Below are 16,778 nucleotides of genomic sequence, written 5' to 3' on the forward strand. Positions count from 1 at the left end.
TAGAGTTACACTGGAAAAGCTGTCAGAGAAAAAAAAGTTTTTAGGTCTAACTTAAATATTTTCAATCACTGTTTCACTCAGAGGTCCAGTGACAGAGCAATTCAGAGAGCTGGTGCTATCACTCTGAATGCTTTATGCCTGATTATGTCCAACAGGATTATCTTAAAGGAGGGGACCATTAGCAAATTTTGCTGTGAAGTAGTTTTTCAAAGGTGGTCGAAAGCTAGCCTGCTTCTAGCTGTCAGGAACTAAGCCCTGAGCAATGATGGTAGTAATCGTACCAGGGTCATCCTACACCACAGCACCTAACAAAATGCTGCAGCTTGTACAAAGTGCTCATCTACTGAACAATAGCAGCAGACACTGGCATAACATATAGATCTGGAAGTTGATATGGGATGCCACATGAAAGAAAAGAGATTAGTTCAAGTGCCCCTCTTTTCATTTCATTTTTCTCACTTAATTCATTTGGGACTTCATTTTATAACTTGACACCTATGTGTGAAGTCAAAAAAGGGAATCAATTTTAAGCCTATTTTATAAAGGAAGTATTCAAAAACCATTCCATGGCCAGTAAAGTATTAATCTCACCAGCATGACAAATTATGGACCATCATACTCTGATAATTCAGAGATATGGATCAGTCCAGCCTCCATATATAACAGGAATTTGTAATCATAGGTCCAAACATTTTTTTCATTTTGTAAGAAATGCTTAAAAAATGTATAAATTTATTAACTTTATCAGCCTGTAAAAAAAAATATGCCCCGAACATTGACACGTCCATATTTCAACATTTATCTCAAAGTATGAAAAAGCCTCATTTGTGGCTCTTGACTGCTCAGCCAATTATACTTTTGAGATAAGTGTCACCCTGCTCAAAATGTGATCATGTGAGTGTTCAGGGGCAAATCTGTACTAGACGCTAAGTAATGCTGCTTTTTCTAATAAGTTAATAAATTTAGATCATCTGCTGTTTTTTTGGCCTCCGATTCTCAGTTTCTGGAAATCGATATGGGGACTAACCAATGTAATACTTGATTCTGCAATTCCATTGTCATATGAGATGATTATATGTGGTACCTTATTGTATGTACCCATTTGACCGGTATAAAGGCAGGCTTTTCATGATGACAGGGATAGCCATCCAAATGATAACAAGAAATTGGAAGAGTTCTGATACTTTAAATTTTCCTTTTTGGTGGGCAAATTTGTGTTCTAGTTACAAATATGAAAAAATGAATGTAGAATTTTTGGGGAATAATAAGGTTAAGTTAGTGTGGGGCCCGTTAGCAGCTTTTTATTGCATCTATTTAAGATATGTAGTTATATATTTATGTCTTATCTCTCTTTTAACTTAGGTTTCTTTCCCATACACATACGGGGGAGGGGAGGGGGAAATGTATGTTTACATTTCTGAGTTATACAGGGTTGGGGGGTAATGATGTCTTTTAATCTCTGTAGTTCAAAAGTGCTTTGTAATGGTTTTATATGTTTTAGATGTATATACAGTGGTACCTCGGTTTACGAGTGCACCGGATTGCGAGTGTTTTGCAAAACGAGCAAAACATTCGCAAAATTGGTGCCTCGCAAACCGAGCTTGCCTCAATGTACGAACGCCTCCCCTGTGATCCGGCATCCCCCCCCCCACGATCTGGCACACCCCCCACGCCGTGATCCGGCACCCCCCACCCACCCAAACACTTCGCTTACCCTCCATCTGGCACCCGGCACCGGCACCAACGCACAGATCATGCCGGCGCCCGAAGATCTGCAGTCCTTTTTGCTGGGCCTTGAGCATCTGCGCATGCTCAAGGCCTTCGAGTTCCCGCTCTCTCCGAGATTCTCGGATCTCCGAGAATACAAAGGAGAATACAAAGGAGATAAATTTACATATACCAGGCCTCTAATGCATTCAGATTTACCGCACACATATTCATTGTGGATAACCAGAAAACCTAGGTGGCTATGGGGTCCCCAGGGCAGGTTAAGGAAGCCATGCTAAGAGCAATAAACTTGTAGCAATCTCATCTTCGATTTAAAAAAAAATTCAACCCAGGAACTTAATCCAGGTATTCTGCTTGTCATAAAGACATCTTCCATTAGCCTAGTGGTTACAGCAGAGGCTGAGAACCAGGGAAGTCAGGATTCAACTCCTAGTTGGACAAATTGCTTCACTCTCTACCGCTCAGTAACAGTTTAGATTATAAGTTCACATAGACAAAGAAAAATTAATAAATTTACCGGTAATTATTAGATTCTTGATATATTCTCCAATGGGTTAAATCTTATTGGCGTATGATATTGAAGATTTTTCAAGTGATGTTGTATTATAATTGTTTGATATTTACTGTACACTTGATGTAAGTTATAAAATGAATAAAGAATTAAAAAAAAAAAAAAAGATTCTTGATATATTGCCAAAGTGGTTTACATATTATAGGTATGTTCTCTGTCCTTAATGTGATTGCAATTGATGTTTTGTACGTGGAGCAATGGGGAGTTAAATGACTTAAGATGCTGCAATGGGAATTGAACTGCTTCCCTTTGTTACGCAATGGACTAAGAACCATAAGGCTACTCTTCCACTCCAAATATTTTGCATATCTGCTTGTATCTCACTTGGACTTAGATTTGGAAAACTAGAAAGATAAGGACTGTAGAACACAGTTACCTCTATCCAAAGATCGTTCTACAGAGAATGACCCAAATGATGGATTCCTTCGGGCAAGAGTGAGATGCACAATCTGTCCTGTGTTGCGCAATGTCTCAAGGACCTCTTGATTGCTGAATTCTTGAATGTCAATGCCATCAACCTAAAGTTACAAAATACTCCCAAGTGTAATTTTCATTAAAAAAAAAATTAATTTCATTTAGTCAAGCCACTAGTTCCCTTTATCCACAAAAGATAATCACAAAGTACATTTTACTTCATTTTTTAAATCAAAATCTAACAATTTTAAAAATGCAAAAAATTCTCCCAGCAATTTCAACATAGGAGCTCGACATTGCCAAGGAGATTTGTTTTAAATTTCCATCTAATAAAATGTAATAATTGAAATATACTTTAAGTAAAATAGTACAAGCATATGTGCGTTTACAAAAAGTGAAGAAACAAAACTCAATTTGATTAAACTGTTTCAGAAAATAAGTACAGAATTTGAAAGAGCAGTGGGAGGGAGAATAGTCAAGCAGGGGCTTCACAATCCTCAGGAAACTCAAAAACCCAGTAAGTCGGATGTAAAACTTAAGACACAAAGAGGGCTGTTTATAAGCAGAAAGGCTATGAATACACAACAGATTCAATACTGAGAACCACAGCCAGAATGTAAGTGTATTGTTGTAAATTTAAATGGTTAACTTATTTGTTTAAAAATGAGTGTGAGGGAGTTTATAGGATGCTACTATGCCCTCTTCTGGATATTCCCTCACAGTGTTGGACCTACCTTAAATTCCATAGTCCTTCCTAAGGGGGGAGTGACAAAGGAGGAGGTGGTTCCAGGAGAAGCAGCTACCAAGAAGTATAAAAGGAAGGCCAGAGTTGGGTTAAGGAGGTCCAAAGAAGAAAGAAATGGTCCCCACCCAGTATGTCTTGACTAAGTGCATCCAGCTACTCTGCTTGGCTGAGGTAAGCCATCCTTTTTCTCTGAATACTTAGGAGCCTTGTCTTGAGGTCTGGCTGGGGTCAGACCTTGCAACCCAGGTACAGAGAAAGACTTTACAAACTGTGTTTGGGGGCATCGCAGTCACAGACCATGGGCAGTGTTTGAGACTCTGTCAGCCAAAGGCCCATCTCAAGATTTTTGTTCCTGACCCTGTGAAGTAATAGACTTTGGGCTAGATTCACTAACCTCATGGAACCGATCTGATCTGTGAGGTTGCCGGCCGCCTGATTCACGACGGGATCGCATGCAAATGGGGGCGATTGGAATCATGTCCCCAACCGACCACACAGATCGCTGAACAGCAATCCTGATGCATGGGCAGACCATCTTCTTTGCCTGTAGATGGTCTGCGCATGCTTACAGAGCTTCTGAATTTTTTTTGTTTAACTTTGCTAGCCGGTGGTTTTAACCCGTTTTAAACCCATGGGTTAAAACCACAGGCTTGCACTGCAGGGAAGGGCAGGAGAGTCAGGGCAGAGAGCAGGATGGCAAGTCAAGGCAGAGAGCACGGCGGCGAGAGGAGAGTCGGGGCAGAAAGCAGGGCGGCGAGTTGGGGCAGAGAGCATGGCAGCAGAGAGTAGGCAGTCAGAAAATCAATAAAAACAAGAGAAAAAGGAAGCCGATATGGTTCTCCAACCTAGTGGCTGAGAAAATAAAGGCGAAAGAGTTGGCGTTCATGAAATATAAATAAACCCAAGAAGAGGAGAGCAGAAAGGACTACAGGGTGAAACTGAAAGAAGCCAAGAGAGAGATACGTTTGGCAAAGGCACAGGCGGAAGAACAAATGGCTAAAAATGTAAAAAAGGGAGATAAAAATTTTTTCAGATATATTAGTGAAAGGAGGAAGATAATGGAATTGCTAGGCTAAAAGATGCTGGGAACCAATATGTGGAGAGTGATGAGGAGAAAGCAAATGTGCTAAACAAATACTTCTGTTCTGTGTTCACAGAAGAAAATCCTGGAGAAGGACCGAGATTGTCTGGCAAAGTTACACGAGAAAATGGAATAGATTCTGCGCTGTTCACGGAGGAGGGTGTTTATGAGCAACTTGAAAAACTGAAGGTGGACAAAGCGATGGGACCAGATGGGATCCATCCCAGGATACTAAGGGAGCTCAGAGAAGTTCTGGCGAGTCCTATTAAAGACTTGTTCAACAAATCTCTGGAGACGGGAGTGATTCCTGGGGATTGGAGGAGAGCGGATGTGGTCCCTATTCATAAAAGTGGTCACAGGGATGAAGCAGGAAACTACAGGCCGGTGAGCCTCACTTCAGTTGTTGGAAAAATAATGGAAGTGTTGCTGAAAGAAAGGACAGTGTACTTCCTTGAATCTAATGGGTTACAGGATCTGAGGCAACATGGCTTTACAAAAGGTAAATCGTGCCAAACGAACCTGATTGAATTTTTTGATTGGGTGACCAGAGAGCTGGATCGAGAACATATGCTAGATGTAATTTACTTGGATTTCAGCAAATTCTTTGATACAGTTCCTCATAGGAGGTTGTTGAACAAACTTGAAGGGCTGAAGTTAGGACCCAAAGTGGTGAACTGGGTCAGAAACTGGCTGTCGGACAGACGCCAGAGGGTGGTGGTTAATGGAAGTCGCTTGAAGGAAGGAAAGGTGACTAGTGGAGTCCCTCAGGGTTCGGTGCTGGGGCCAATCCTGTTCAATATGTTTGTGAGTGACATTGCTGAAGGGTTAGAAGGAAAAGTGTGCCTTTTTGCAGATGATACCAAGATTTGTAACAGAGTAGACACCGAAGAGGGAATGGATAATATGAAAAAGGATCTGCAAAAGTTAGAGGAATGGTCTAATGCCTGGCAACTAAAATTCAATGCAAAGAAATGCAGAGTAATGCATTTGGGGATTAATAATAGGAAGGAACCGTATATGCTGGGAGGAGAGAAGCTGATATGCATGGACGGGGAGAGGGACCTTGGGGTTATAGTGTCCGAAGATCTAAAGGCGAAAAAACAGTGTGACAAGGCAGTGGCTGCTGCCAGAAAGATGCTGGGCTGTATAAAGAGAGGCGTAGTCAGTAGAAGGAAGAAGATGTTGATGCCCCTGTACAAGTCATTGGTAAGGCCCCACTTGGAGTATTGTGTTCAGTTTTGGAGACCGTATCTGGCGAAAGACGTAAGAAGACTTGAGGCTGTCCAGAGGAGGGCGACGAAAATGATAGGAGGCTTGCGCCAGAAGACGTATGAGGAGAGACTGGAAGCCCTGAATATGTATACCCTAGAGGAAAGGAGAGACAGGGGAGATATGATTCAGACGTTCAAATACTTGAAGGGTATTAACGTAGAACAAAATCTTTTCCAGAGAAAGAAAAATGGTAAAACCAGAGGACATAATTTGAGGTTGAGGGGTGGTAGATTCAGGGGCAATGTTAGGAAATTCTACTTTACGGAGAGGGTAGTGGATGCCTGGAATGCGCTCCCGAGAGAGGTGGTGGAGCGTAAAACTGTGACTGAGTTCAAAAAAGAAGCGTGGGATGAACACAGAAGATTTAGAATCAGAAAATAATATTAAATATTGAACTAGGCCAGTACTGGGCAGACTTGCACAGTCTGTGTCTGTGTATGGCCGTTTGGTAGAGGATGGGCTGGGAGGGTGTAGATGGGCTGGAGTAAGGCTTAACAGAGATTTCGGCAGTTGGAACCCAAGCACAGTACCGGGTGAAGCTTTGGATTCTTGCCCAAAAATAGCTAAGAAGAAAAAAAATTTAAATAAATAAATAAATTTAAATTGAATCAGGTTGGGCAGACTGGATGGACCATTCGGGTCTTTATCTGCCGTCATCTACTATGTTACTATGTTACTATGAAAGACCTGAACGACTGGTCCTTAGCAGTTGCTTATTTTTTGATCGGCCAGCCCAGTCGGTGTCCCTCATTTTTTTTAGTGAATCGCTGCCTGCCTATATTTGCATGCCGTTCCCCCTCATTTGCATGCGTGGATCGGATCGGGAGTAAGGTTAGTGAATCGGGTCAGGGTCGCTAAGTGATCGGGACACTATTGGTGTCCTTAGTGAATCTAGCCCTTTATCCTTTTTGAGAAAATAAAGAGGTTTTTGTTCACCTTGATGACTGTGTCCGACTTCCTGTTCACGGGCCCACACCCAACCCTCCTATCACAATGGGACTGAACAAATTATCCAGATAACAGTTAAATATTCCCATTATCCAGATAAATTTTGGCCCTGTCCCCAGAATGCCAACTCTTTCAAAATATAAATAGCTGAATTTGGCAGAACATGAAGTTGCTCAGCCCAATTAGCTATTAGCCAGACCCAAATTTAGAACGAAAAAAACCCCCAAAAAAGCATTTGTACATTTAGCATCTGATGGTCATCAGCACCCACAGTAAGAGCTTCTGAATAGCAAACAATAATTTTTGCACTGATACCTCATAAATGTTAAGTTCTGTCAGTATCTGCAAAGAAACCGTCTTAAACCCCTTCCAGGTACCAAGACTTCCTGCCTTATTCTGCACCTCTGAAATGACTTTAAAAGAAAGAGAATGCACATGATACAATTTACTTACGGCAATAATTCTGTCCTGAGCCTGGATGCAGCCACTCTGATCTGCAGCGCTGCCTGGAATTATACCTTTTACAAAAATCCCAGAAGATTCTACATCGTATCAAAGAAACATTGAAAATGAATAGATGATTAGCAAGGAAAAACTTATTCTAGGCTCATGCTATAAAATATACACAGATATTATTACCAATCTGTAAAGAGAAGAATTTAAAAAAAAAAAAAATCTTACCTAGTTGACTAAGCCTCCTCATGGAATTTCCCTTTGATAATTTGGTCAGCATGTGGAACAAGTATACAAAGGATTGATGCAGTTGCAAAGTACACAACAGAAATGAGGTATGGAAATTACATACAGAGATGGCAATTTCCAACTCTTCATGCAACTCCACCCACTTAACCACATAGAAAGGGGGGTGAGCAATCCTTGGCTCACAATTTTGCACAAAGCACAGATTTACCAACATATTGTCGCAACTTGATTTGTATTACATTTCTATGTTTGCCTTATTTTATTTTTTGCTGTTTTATTTCCATTTACTTAGCATTAATTGATTTCACTTTGTATACTACTTAGGGCTCCTTTTAGAAAGGTGAGCTCGTTTTTTTAACGCATGCACCAGATTAGCGCGAGCTATAGCGCGCGCTAGCCAAAAATCTACCGCCTGCTCAAAAGGAGGCAGTAGCTGCTAGCGCGCGCTATTCCGTGCGTTATGGCCCTAACGTACCTTTATAAAAGGAGCCCTTAGTGATTTTGAACACAGGCAGTATATATTAATTATGAAAAAAAATTGCTGATTATTATCCCTTTAATGTATATGTTTTGGTTACTCAAAAAATTGGGGTCTGTTCTACTGTCTTCTTAGACCACTGAGCTTACCTATCTCTGAATTAATCTCACAGTATGTCATTCGTTTTTATAAAAAATATATAAACAAAAGTCTTACCTATATTGGAAGCACCAGAATAGCCAACTATTGTCACACCAAGGCTTTGCCCTTCCTGTTTTTTAAGCTCAACATTATAGATATCATACCCACCAAGGTTATTCTGCAAGAAAATAAAAATGGAAAATGTGATAAACTGTTTCCTACACTGATATTGTAAGGTTCATAAACAATATATTTAGAATAATCAGACTAAAGCTAGCATTGGGTCACTAGAACACAAATGCGACTTAACCCGTGGCCAAATCTGTGCCTGTCCTCACGGGATCTCAATATCCCTGTCCCGTCCCCACAAGTTTTCCCTGTTTCATTCCTGCAAGCTCTGCCTTAACCGTACAAGCCGCAAAAATTAATGATTTTAAAGTGCTCGAGGCTTGTGCAGATGAGGACAGAGCTTGTAGGAATGGATCAGGGACAGGGATGGGATGGAAAATTGAGATCTTGCGGGGATGGGGACAAATTTGTTCCTGTGTCATTCTCTACACAGACTTTGGCCTAGTCAGTCTTATTAGTGGTCCAAGGACATCTAGCTAGGCAGATTTCTACCCCGGTACAGCAACAGAAGGTTCACCTGTCCTTAAGGTTTCAAGCAAGTCTTACATAATTAAAAACTTGTGGACCCCTCCAAACCCCTCCCCCCCCCATTTAAACTCCGCTTCCCTCTCCCAACTTATACCCTCTTGTCTGAATCAACAACTTTTAATCACTGTCAGGACTATAATCACTTTCCATGCTATCTGATAACTAAACGCTCACATATCAATGCAGTAAAGAGAACAGATTAGATGGTATCTATTTGTGAACAAGTCGAGAATGGCTTCTTCAGAAAACAATACAAGTCTGAATAAAAATTAAATGTCCTATATTTTCACCATATACTGAATGCTTTCAAATTGAGCACCAGAATACATTTACATTACTCACCCCTCCCAACAAATGTTTAATTTGAGGGGACAGTATACAACTTATGCATCTCTAGTAGCAGCTCTATATCATCTTTCTTTTTAAGAAACAGTTAAGAATTTGGTATAATAGCATAGCTGTGCCAAATCAAAATAACCTACTTCTAGCCTTATTGGTTATATGTAAAGGCAGGGTCTTTCATAAGTGCCAAATACTTACTGTGTTAATATACTGGTTCTGCAAAGCAGGCAATGAGGTAACAGGGAAGCTTGTAGGAGCTGGTGGCTTCACAGAAATTTCTACGGCTGGCTCTCTTGCAATGAGCATCCTGACCGATTTTCCAGTGCTCCTCAGAACCTGGGCAACTTGCTCACTCATCATTCCTTGCACATTTATTCCCCCAATTTGTAAGATATGATCTCCTGTCCTGAGCCTTCCATCCTACAGTATACCATATTAAATAAAATTATATGTAATTATTGTTAATTGTAGTCCATTAAAAGATAGTGTTACAAAACTTCATTCTCAGGTTCTCTGTAGGAAAACATACAACCTTAAGCATAGAATTAACAGCATTTAGGGATCCTTTTAATAGGCTGCAATAAAAAGTGGCTTTAGAATGCTCTTAATCTGGGTTTTGCCCACATGCTAAGACAATTTTTACTAGTGTCATAAAAGGACAAGTTTCTTTTTTTTTTTTAATAGCCATTAATGTAGCTTTGCTGTTTACCAGAAAAATGCACACTCTTTGCTCCCTGAAATGCCCCCTCAAAAAAATTTAGCATGTTATTAGTATATGCATAATTGCCAGTTACCACAGAATGCCTGAGCGTGTTCCATAGTATGTCATTTTAAGTTGTGTTAGTACCTAACACAGCTTAGTAAATGGGTTCCTTAGAGAATTAAAGAAAAAACAAGTAATATCTCTGTAAGGATCTGAATACAAGATGGAATAATCAAGTCTTATGGATTCATTTGTACAGGCTGAAATGTCTAAGCCAGTGGTTCTCAATTTTTCAAGGTTCATGGTGCTCCTAAGCTACACATTCATCTCATGTCTTTTCTCCTCTCCCCCATGGCATCAGAGAGGTTGTGGAGTCCTAACTTCGCTGTCTTGCTCCATGCTGCCTGAGCAGTGAGAAAGTCAACAGCATGCTTCCATTCATCGTCTACCCCTTCTCTCCCCTTTTCCTTCTTGTGACCTCTTCACTTAACCCTTCATTGCCCCAGGTACAAAAGAAACAGTTTGTCAGCCCAACAGGGACAAAAAAGTACCTGTATATATAATATGTAAACCACATATCAAATCCCTTCTCTCTTTCTCCTCTTCAATCCAGTGTCTGCCCCACCCTCCCAACTTCCATCCATCGCCTGTCCCTCCCTTCCCCACTTCCATCCAATGCCTGTCCCTCCCTCCCCACTTCCATCCAGCATCCGCCCACCCCCTCCATAACACCCCTACCACTGCTTCTTCAGACTAGCAACAGCAATTACAAAACAAACTAGAGCAATTGTGGGGCTGCACTGTACAAACCCTTGGACACTGGCTCTGCCCCAGAACAAGAAGTGACATTGGAGGGGGAAGACCAGAAGCCATGGGTTTGTATATTGTGGTCCCATGATGGCTTTGTTTTATTCCAATAATAGAAACTTAAAACGATACTTGAAACATAACAAAACTGCTATCCATTAGTTAAACATGATAGTTAACGCATTTGAATTAAAGATATCAAAAAAGCACGTGGGGAAAAGGACCTCAAACACCCAGACTATGGGCAGAGCCCCACATCTTTAATGAGGTATGCATATTCTCATTGATCCCAAAATCCCCAGCAATGCTGATATGTTTTTTTAATTTATTTTTCAATGAAAAAAAAAATCAGAAATTGGATAAATCCACGATTAGAAATCAATAACTGCTAAAAAAAAAAAAAAATAGAAACACTTAGCAAACTTCCAATGGAGAATCTGTCGTTTCACTCTGCTGCCTTTATCAGGAGTTAGTGTTTCATTAGCGTTCTCACAGCAATCCACAAGATTTTTTAAAAAAGTCAGATTATCCAAAAAACATCCATCCATATTTTGGAGACCTATAACAGATGTTCTCTGCGGACAGCAGGATGCAACAGCCACACAATCTCACCCTCCCCTCAATTGAAGTCAACTTTGTATAACTACACATTCAAATCTTTTCAGCTAAGAAACAAAGCTGACGGCAGGGTAGGGCGAGACTGTGTGGCTGTTGTATCCTGCTGTCCACAGAGAACATCTGTTATAGGTTTCCAAAATATGGAAGGAGGTTTGTTTGTTTTTTCCGGATAATCTGATTTTTTAAAAATCTTTTGGATTGTTGCAAGAACGCTAATGAAACACGAACCCCTGGTGAAGCCAGCAGAGTGAATTGGCAGAGTGTTTAAGGCCCTTTCCCCACAGGCTTTTTTGATATCTTTAATTCAAAAGCATTTGTTTGTCTGGAGAAGCAGCAGTGGCGGGGAGTGGTGATGGGAGATAGATGGGGCAGGTCTTAAAATATGCCATGGCTTCCCTGCGAATTCACTGAACTGCTGATTAAACTATTAAGAGTAGTACTAGAGACTATTGGAGAAAGAGAATTTGGCTCCCAAGAAAGAGAAATGAGTAGTGGAGAAGCCAATTTGTCAACTAAAGAGAGAACTTAGAAATGCAAAGAATGGCCACCCGGATGGTCTCGGGACTCAAGGATCTACCATACGAAAAACGGCTTGACAAATTACAGCTATACTCGCTCGAGGAGCGCAGAGAGAGGGGGGACATGATCGAGACATTCAAGTATCTTACGGGCCGCATCGAGGCGGAGGAAGATATCTTCTTTTTTAAGGGTCCCACGACAACAAGAGGGCATCCGTTGAAAATCAGGGGCGGGAAACTACGAGGTTTTAGTCAAATGTTTATTGTTAATTTGTTAACCTCTTTTTACCTTATTATATATTGTAATGTACATCGCTTAGTGATTACAATAGGCGATAAATCAAATTCTGTTAATAAACTTGACACCAGGAAATTCTTTTTCACTGAAAGAGTGGTTGATCGCTGGAATAGTCTTCCACTACAGGTGATTGAGGCCAGCAGCGTGCCTGATTTTAAGGCCAAATGGGATCGGCACATGGGATCTATTCACAGGGCAAAGGTAGGGGAGGGACATTAAGGTGGGCAGACTAGATGGGCCGTGGGCCCTTATCTGCCGTCTATTTCTATGTTTCTATGCTCTCTTTGGGATTAGAAGGTAAAATGAGTTCCCCTCCAATGACATAAGGGATAGAAGTGCTCCCCAGGAATTTACAGGAATGCCGTAAAAGCACTGACTTTGCAAATCCTCTGTGAGCTCTATTACATTACATTACATTACGGATTTCTATTCCGCCTATACCTTGCAGTTCAAGGCGGATTACAAAAGAATTGTCTGGACATTTCCAGAGATGTAAACATTTCAGAGGAGATTACTGGACATTTTCCAGTGAGGATGCAATTTTTTTTTTTTTTTTTAATTTTTTTTTGGGTAACTGGAATTTTCTGGATGAAGGTGAGAGGTTGGTGAAGTGAGTTGGTGGTAGGTAAGGGGGTTAGGGTTTTTGGATGAATTTTTTGAAGAGCAGGGTTTTGATTTCTTTGCGGAACGTCTTGAAGTTGTCCGATGTTGTCAGCAGGTTGGTGACAGATTGGTTGAGTTTTGCTGCTTGGGTTGCCAGAAGGTTGTCGAACATTTTCTTGCGATGTGTGCCCTTGAAAGGGGGGAAGGTGAAAGGGTTAGGGGTTCTTCTGTGTCTTTTTGAGGAGACCTGGTTTAAGCGGTTGGTTAAGTAGGATGGGGAAGAGCCGTGTAAAGCTTTGAATAATAGGCAGTAGAATTTGAATTGAATTCGTGCTTGTAAGGGTAGCCAGTGGGAGTCTAAGAAGGCAGCTGTTATGTGATCATATTTTCTAAGTGAGTAGATTAGTCTGAGGGCGGTGTTTTGTATGGTCTGAAGTTGCTTTATCATAGAGGCTGGACAAGGGAGATATAGGGAGTTGCAATAGTCCAATAGACCTAGTACTAAGGATTGTATTATTAGTCTGAATTGTGTTTGGTTGAAGAATTTTCTGATTTTGCGTAGGTTTCTCATAGTTAGGAAGGCTTTCTGTGTTGTCTTGTTGATTTGGGAGTGCATTGTGCAACATCTGTCTATGGTAATTCCTAGTAGTTTTAGTTCGAGTTGTATTGGGTATTTGGTGTTTTTGATTATCAGTTCTGTGATGGTAGGGGTTTTGGCCTTTTCAAGCAGGAGGAATTTTGTTTTTTCTGGGTTTAGTTTTAGTTTGTGATCCATCATCCATTTTTCTACTGTATCTAAGGTTGTTTCCAGCTTTTCTGTGGTGGTGGGCTCTAACGGGTCGAAGGGGAGGAGTATGGTGATGTCGTCTGCGTAGCTGAAGGATGTGACGTTTAGTTTATCTAAGGTGGCTCCTAAGGAGGAGATAAAGAGGTTGAAGAGTGTAGGTGAGAGAGGTGATCCTTGTGGTACTCCGCAGGGGTTTGCCCATGGCTCTGATTTGGTGTCATTGTATTTTACCCTATAGGTTCTTGATTTGAGGAACCCTTGTAACCAATTGTAGACCTTGCCTGAGATCCCTATGGCGTCGAGTATCTGTAGTAATAAGGTGTGATCTACTAGGTCAAATGCTGCAGAGAGGTCAAGTTGTATTAGTATCATCTTTTTTCCTTTACTGATGTGTTGCCGGGCTATATCTAGGAGTGAGATTAGAAGTGTTTCTGTGCTATGGTTGGTTCGAAAACCTGATTGTGAGTGGTGAAGTAGGTTATGTTTTTCCAGGTAGTTTGTGAGGTGTTGTGTAACAAGGCCTTCTATTATTTTGACATACATTGGAATTGAGGCGATGGGTCTGTAGTTGGAGGGGCTATCTATTGGGCCCTTGTGATCTTTTATGATAGGGGTGATTATAATCTCTCCTAATTCCTGTGGGAATTGGCCTTCTGTTAGTGTGGTTTGAATCCATAGCATCAAGTTGGTTTTGAATGTGGTGGAGGCGTTTGATAACAGGTAGGTGGGGCAGTTATTGAGTTCGCTAGATGCATGGCTGTATTTATTGTAGAGTCGGTTCATATCCGACCAAAGTAGGATTGGGAAGTTGGACCAGCATCTGTCTGCTGCGATGGCTTCATCAGTTGTTGGGTTTGTTATTATTTTTTCGAGATGGGTGGGTGTGTTTATGAATGCAGCTCTGATATTTGTGATCTTATTTTTGAAGTGATCTGCTAGGTGGATGGCTGTCGGTGGGTGGGTACCTTGAGTGGCCAGGTATGGTTTGGTGTCAGTGAGATTCTTTACTAGGTTGAATAGTTTTTTTGTGTCTGGGATTTTTGTGCCTATCATTTTGGAGTAGTAGGCTTTCCGTTTTTCCTTGAGTTTGATTTTGTATTGGTTAATTTGATTTCTCCATGCTGTTTTAGTGTGTTCTGAGCTCTTATTTTTTTTCCAGTCTCTCTCTAGTTGTCTGCAGTGCTTTTTTGCTTGGTGGAGTTCGGAATCGAACCATTTGTCAGAAGGTCTACTTATTTTAAATTTTAGTTTTTCTGGGGCTAGTTCATTCAGGATGGTTTCGCTTATGGTTCGCCAATGGGATATGAATTTGTTGGGGGTTGTGTTGGTGATAGCTTGGTCTGCTTTATCCCAAAATGTGAGGGGTTCGATTTTTTGGCGTATTTTGAAGTAGGTTTTTTTTGGAGATTGTTTGCTAATGTTTTGAGGCCAGTTGATGTTAAAGGTGTATTTGTAGTGGTCTGACCAGAGTGAGGGGCACCAGGCCCCATTTGAGATAAGAATTTCGGGTTTGTGAGGGTGTTGGGTCATGTAAGCAGCAAAATCTAGTTGGTGGCCTTTTTCATGAGTGGGTTGGGGGTTAAGGATCTGGTAGTTCAGTGCTTTGAGGTATGAGAGAAGATTTATTACTTGTTTCGAGGTGTGATCTTCAAGATGGAGGTTTATGTCTCCTATGGAGTGCTGTGAGCAAAAGAGTGAAAAAACAGAAATCAATATTTGAGTTGTATAATTAAGGTTTCAGGTGAAAAATAGCATGTTATGGGATCTCATGAATATCTCCTGAAGAAAGCGAGTCAAGGCAGCAAGCCAACTGTTTTCATGGAAATTCAGCTAACTTTCTTCTGAATGTCGCATCCTTTCTTGGAAATCACAGGATGAAGAGTACGAGTCATCTGCCAGAACTGAAAATTTGTAGAACCTTAACTGAATAATGTATGTCATGCATAAAAGAATCTTTTATTTGAAAACTTCATTTTTATTGCTATTTAAACTCATCCAAGGGCAAACATCTTATGTTTTACACTTTCTATATTCATGCTCCACTACAGCTTCTCCCAAGTCTATGCTCAACTACCAATCTAAATGCTTTCCAAAACAAAAAGAAAAGCTACCATTCCATTAACACCTATGATCACTTCAAGAGGTCTTCCCTAAACTTTAAAATGAATCATTTTAGCAACTGATATGCCCTACATAGCACACCCCCAGTCTGGGGTTTCCAGGTCAGCTTTTGTCTATAAATTCCTATTTCTTCTCTGTGGTCTCTTAATCTGTATTTGATGAGGATCTGTCTGTGTGACCAAGGGCAGAGTGTGGCACAGTGGTTAAAGCTACAGCCGCAGCACCCTGAGGTTGTGGGTTCAAGCCCACGCTGCTCCTTGTGACCCTGGGCAAGTCACTTAATCCCCCCCCCCCATTGCACCAGGTACATTAGATAGATTGTGAGCCCACTGGGACAGACAGGGAAAAATGCTTGAGTACCTGAAAACGGTTTAGAAAATTTAATAAAGATGCAGTATTCTGGTAGTGATTAGTTTCTGCTTAAACATCTAGAGCAGTCTGATTTATTCTGTGTCCTAAGACCTGTACTAATATTTGCAATACTGTCTTTTTCTAGCTAAGCTTATTGCTGTGCAAATCCTGGGAGCTGATGCTGTTTCCATATGGGAAATTTGCTCTATAGGTTTTGAGTGTGTTTTTGAAGGGTTTTCATTGATGTATATTATATTTATATCCACTGCTGTAATCTCCAGTAAATGATCATTTTCTATCAGAAGTCTTTTTTCTATGCCGATTTCCAATTTCAGTATCATTAAATGTGAAGTTCTGTGCTTGGTTTGCAACTGTGAAAACCAGCTTCCTGACACTCATCCTTTACAGTTCAATCAATACCAGATTTAAATTAGCACTGAATAATTTTTAATAAATTTGCTAAATTGTGCAAGATGTGTTTAGCTAATGAACGTTTTAAAAGCAGGATCTAGTATGAGTTGAGTTTTAGTGGCAGTCATTTCACAGCCTGCGTTACTTAAATTACTGTGCAATCTATCACCCTATCAGCAGTCTGCTAATGTTGTATATGCAGCGAGTTAATTTAAGGCTGTCAGAAGAAATTGTATTAATTACACTTTATATCAAATAAAATACAAAAGACATAGGAAAACAAATTACCCGATCTGCTAGTCCCTCAGGCACGATAGTTCTGACAATTACACCACTTGATTTTCCTCCTACTATTCCAAAACCTAATCCTGAGCCATCATTAATGAGTTCAATATCTTCAGTGTGGCCCCAGTGGATCTGTAATTAATATAAAGAAAAAAAAAGATTTCATTTGAAATAAAATGACAGACATTGCCTTATTT

The 16,778-nt window shown here is 40.6% G+C and overlaps 1 protein-coding gene across 9 annotated transcripts in view; it reads right to left on the reverse strand.

The window, feature by feature from the left end:
* PATJ (PATJ crumbs cell polarity complex component) overlaps positions 1-16,778 on the reverse strand; it is a 392,685-nt gene that overhangs the window by 342,320 nt on the left and 33,587 nt on the right. For all 9 annotated transcript variants that reach the window (XM_033916053.1, XM_033916047.1, XM_033916046.1 and 6 more), the window contains exons 7-11: positions 16,585-16,713; positions 9,278-9,499; positions 8,156-8,258; positions 7,213-7,301; positions 2,676-2,817 (exon numbers count right to left, since the gene is read on the reverse strand). In XM_033916053.1, the coding sequence (XP_033771944.1) occupies positions 2,676-2,817; positions 7,213-7,301; positions 8,156-8,258; positions 9,278-9,499; positions 16,585-16,713 (685 nt within the window). The remainder of the gene's footprint in view (positions 1-2,675; positions 2,818-7,212; positions 7,302-8,155; positions 8,259-9,277; positions 9,500-16,584; positions 16,714-16,778) is intronic.

This window comes from Geotrypetes seraphini, chromosome 12, assembly GCF_902459505.1.
Source record: "Geotrypetes seraphini chromosome 12, aGeoSer1.1, whole genome shotgun sequence".
Taxonomy (NCBI): Eukaryota; Metazoa; Chordata; class Amphibia; order Gymnophiona; family Dermophiidae; genus Geotrypetes; species Geotrypetes seraphini.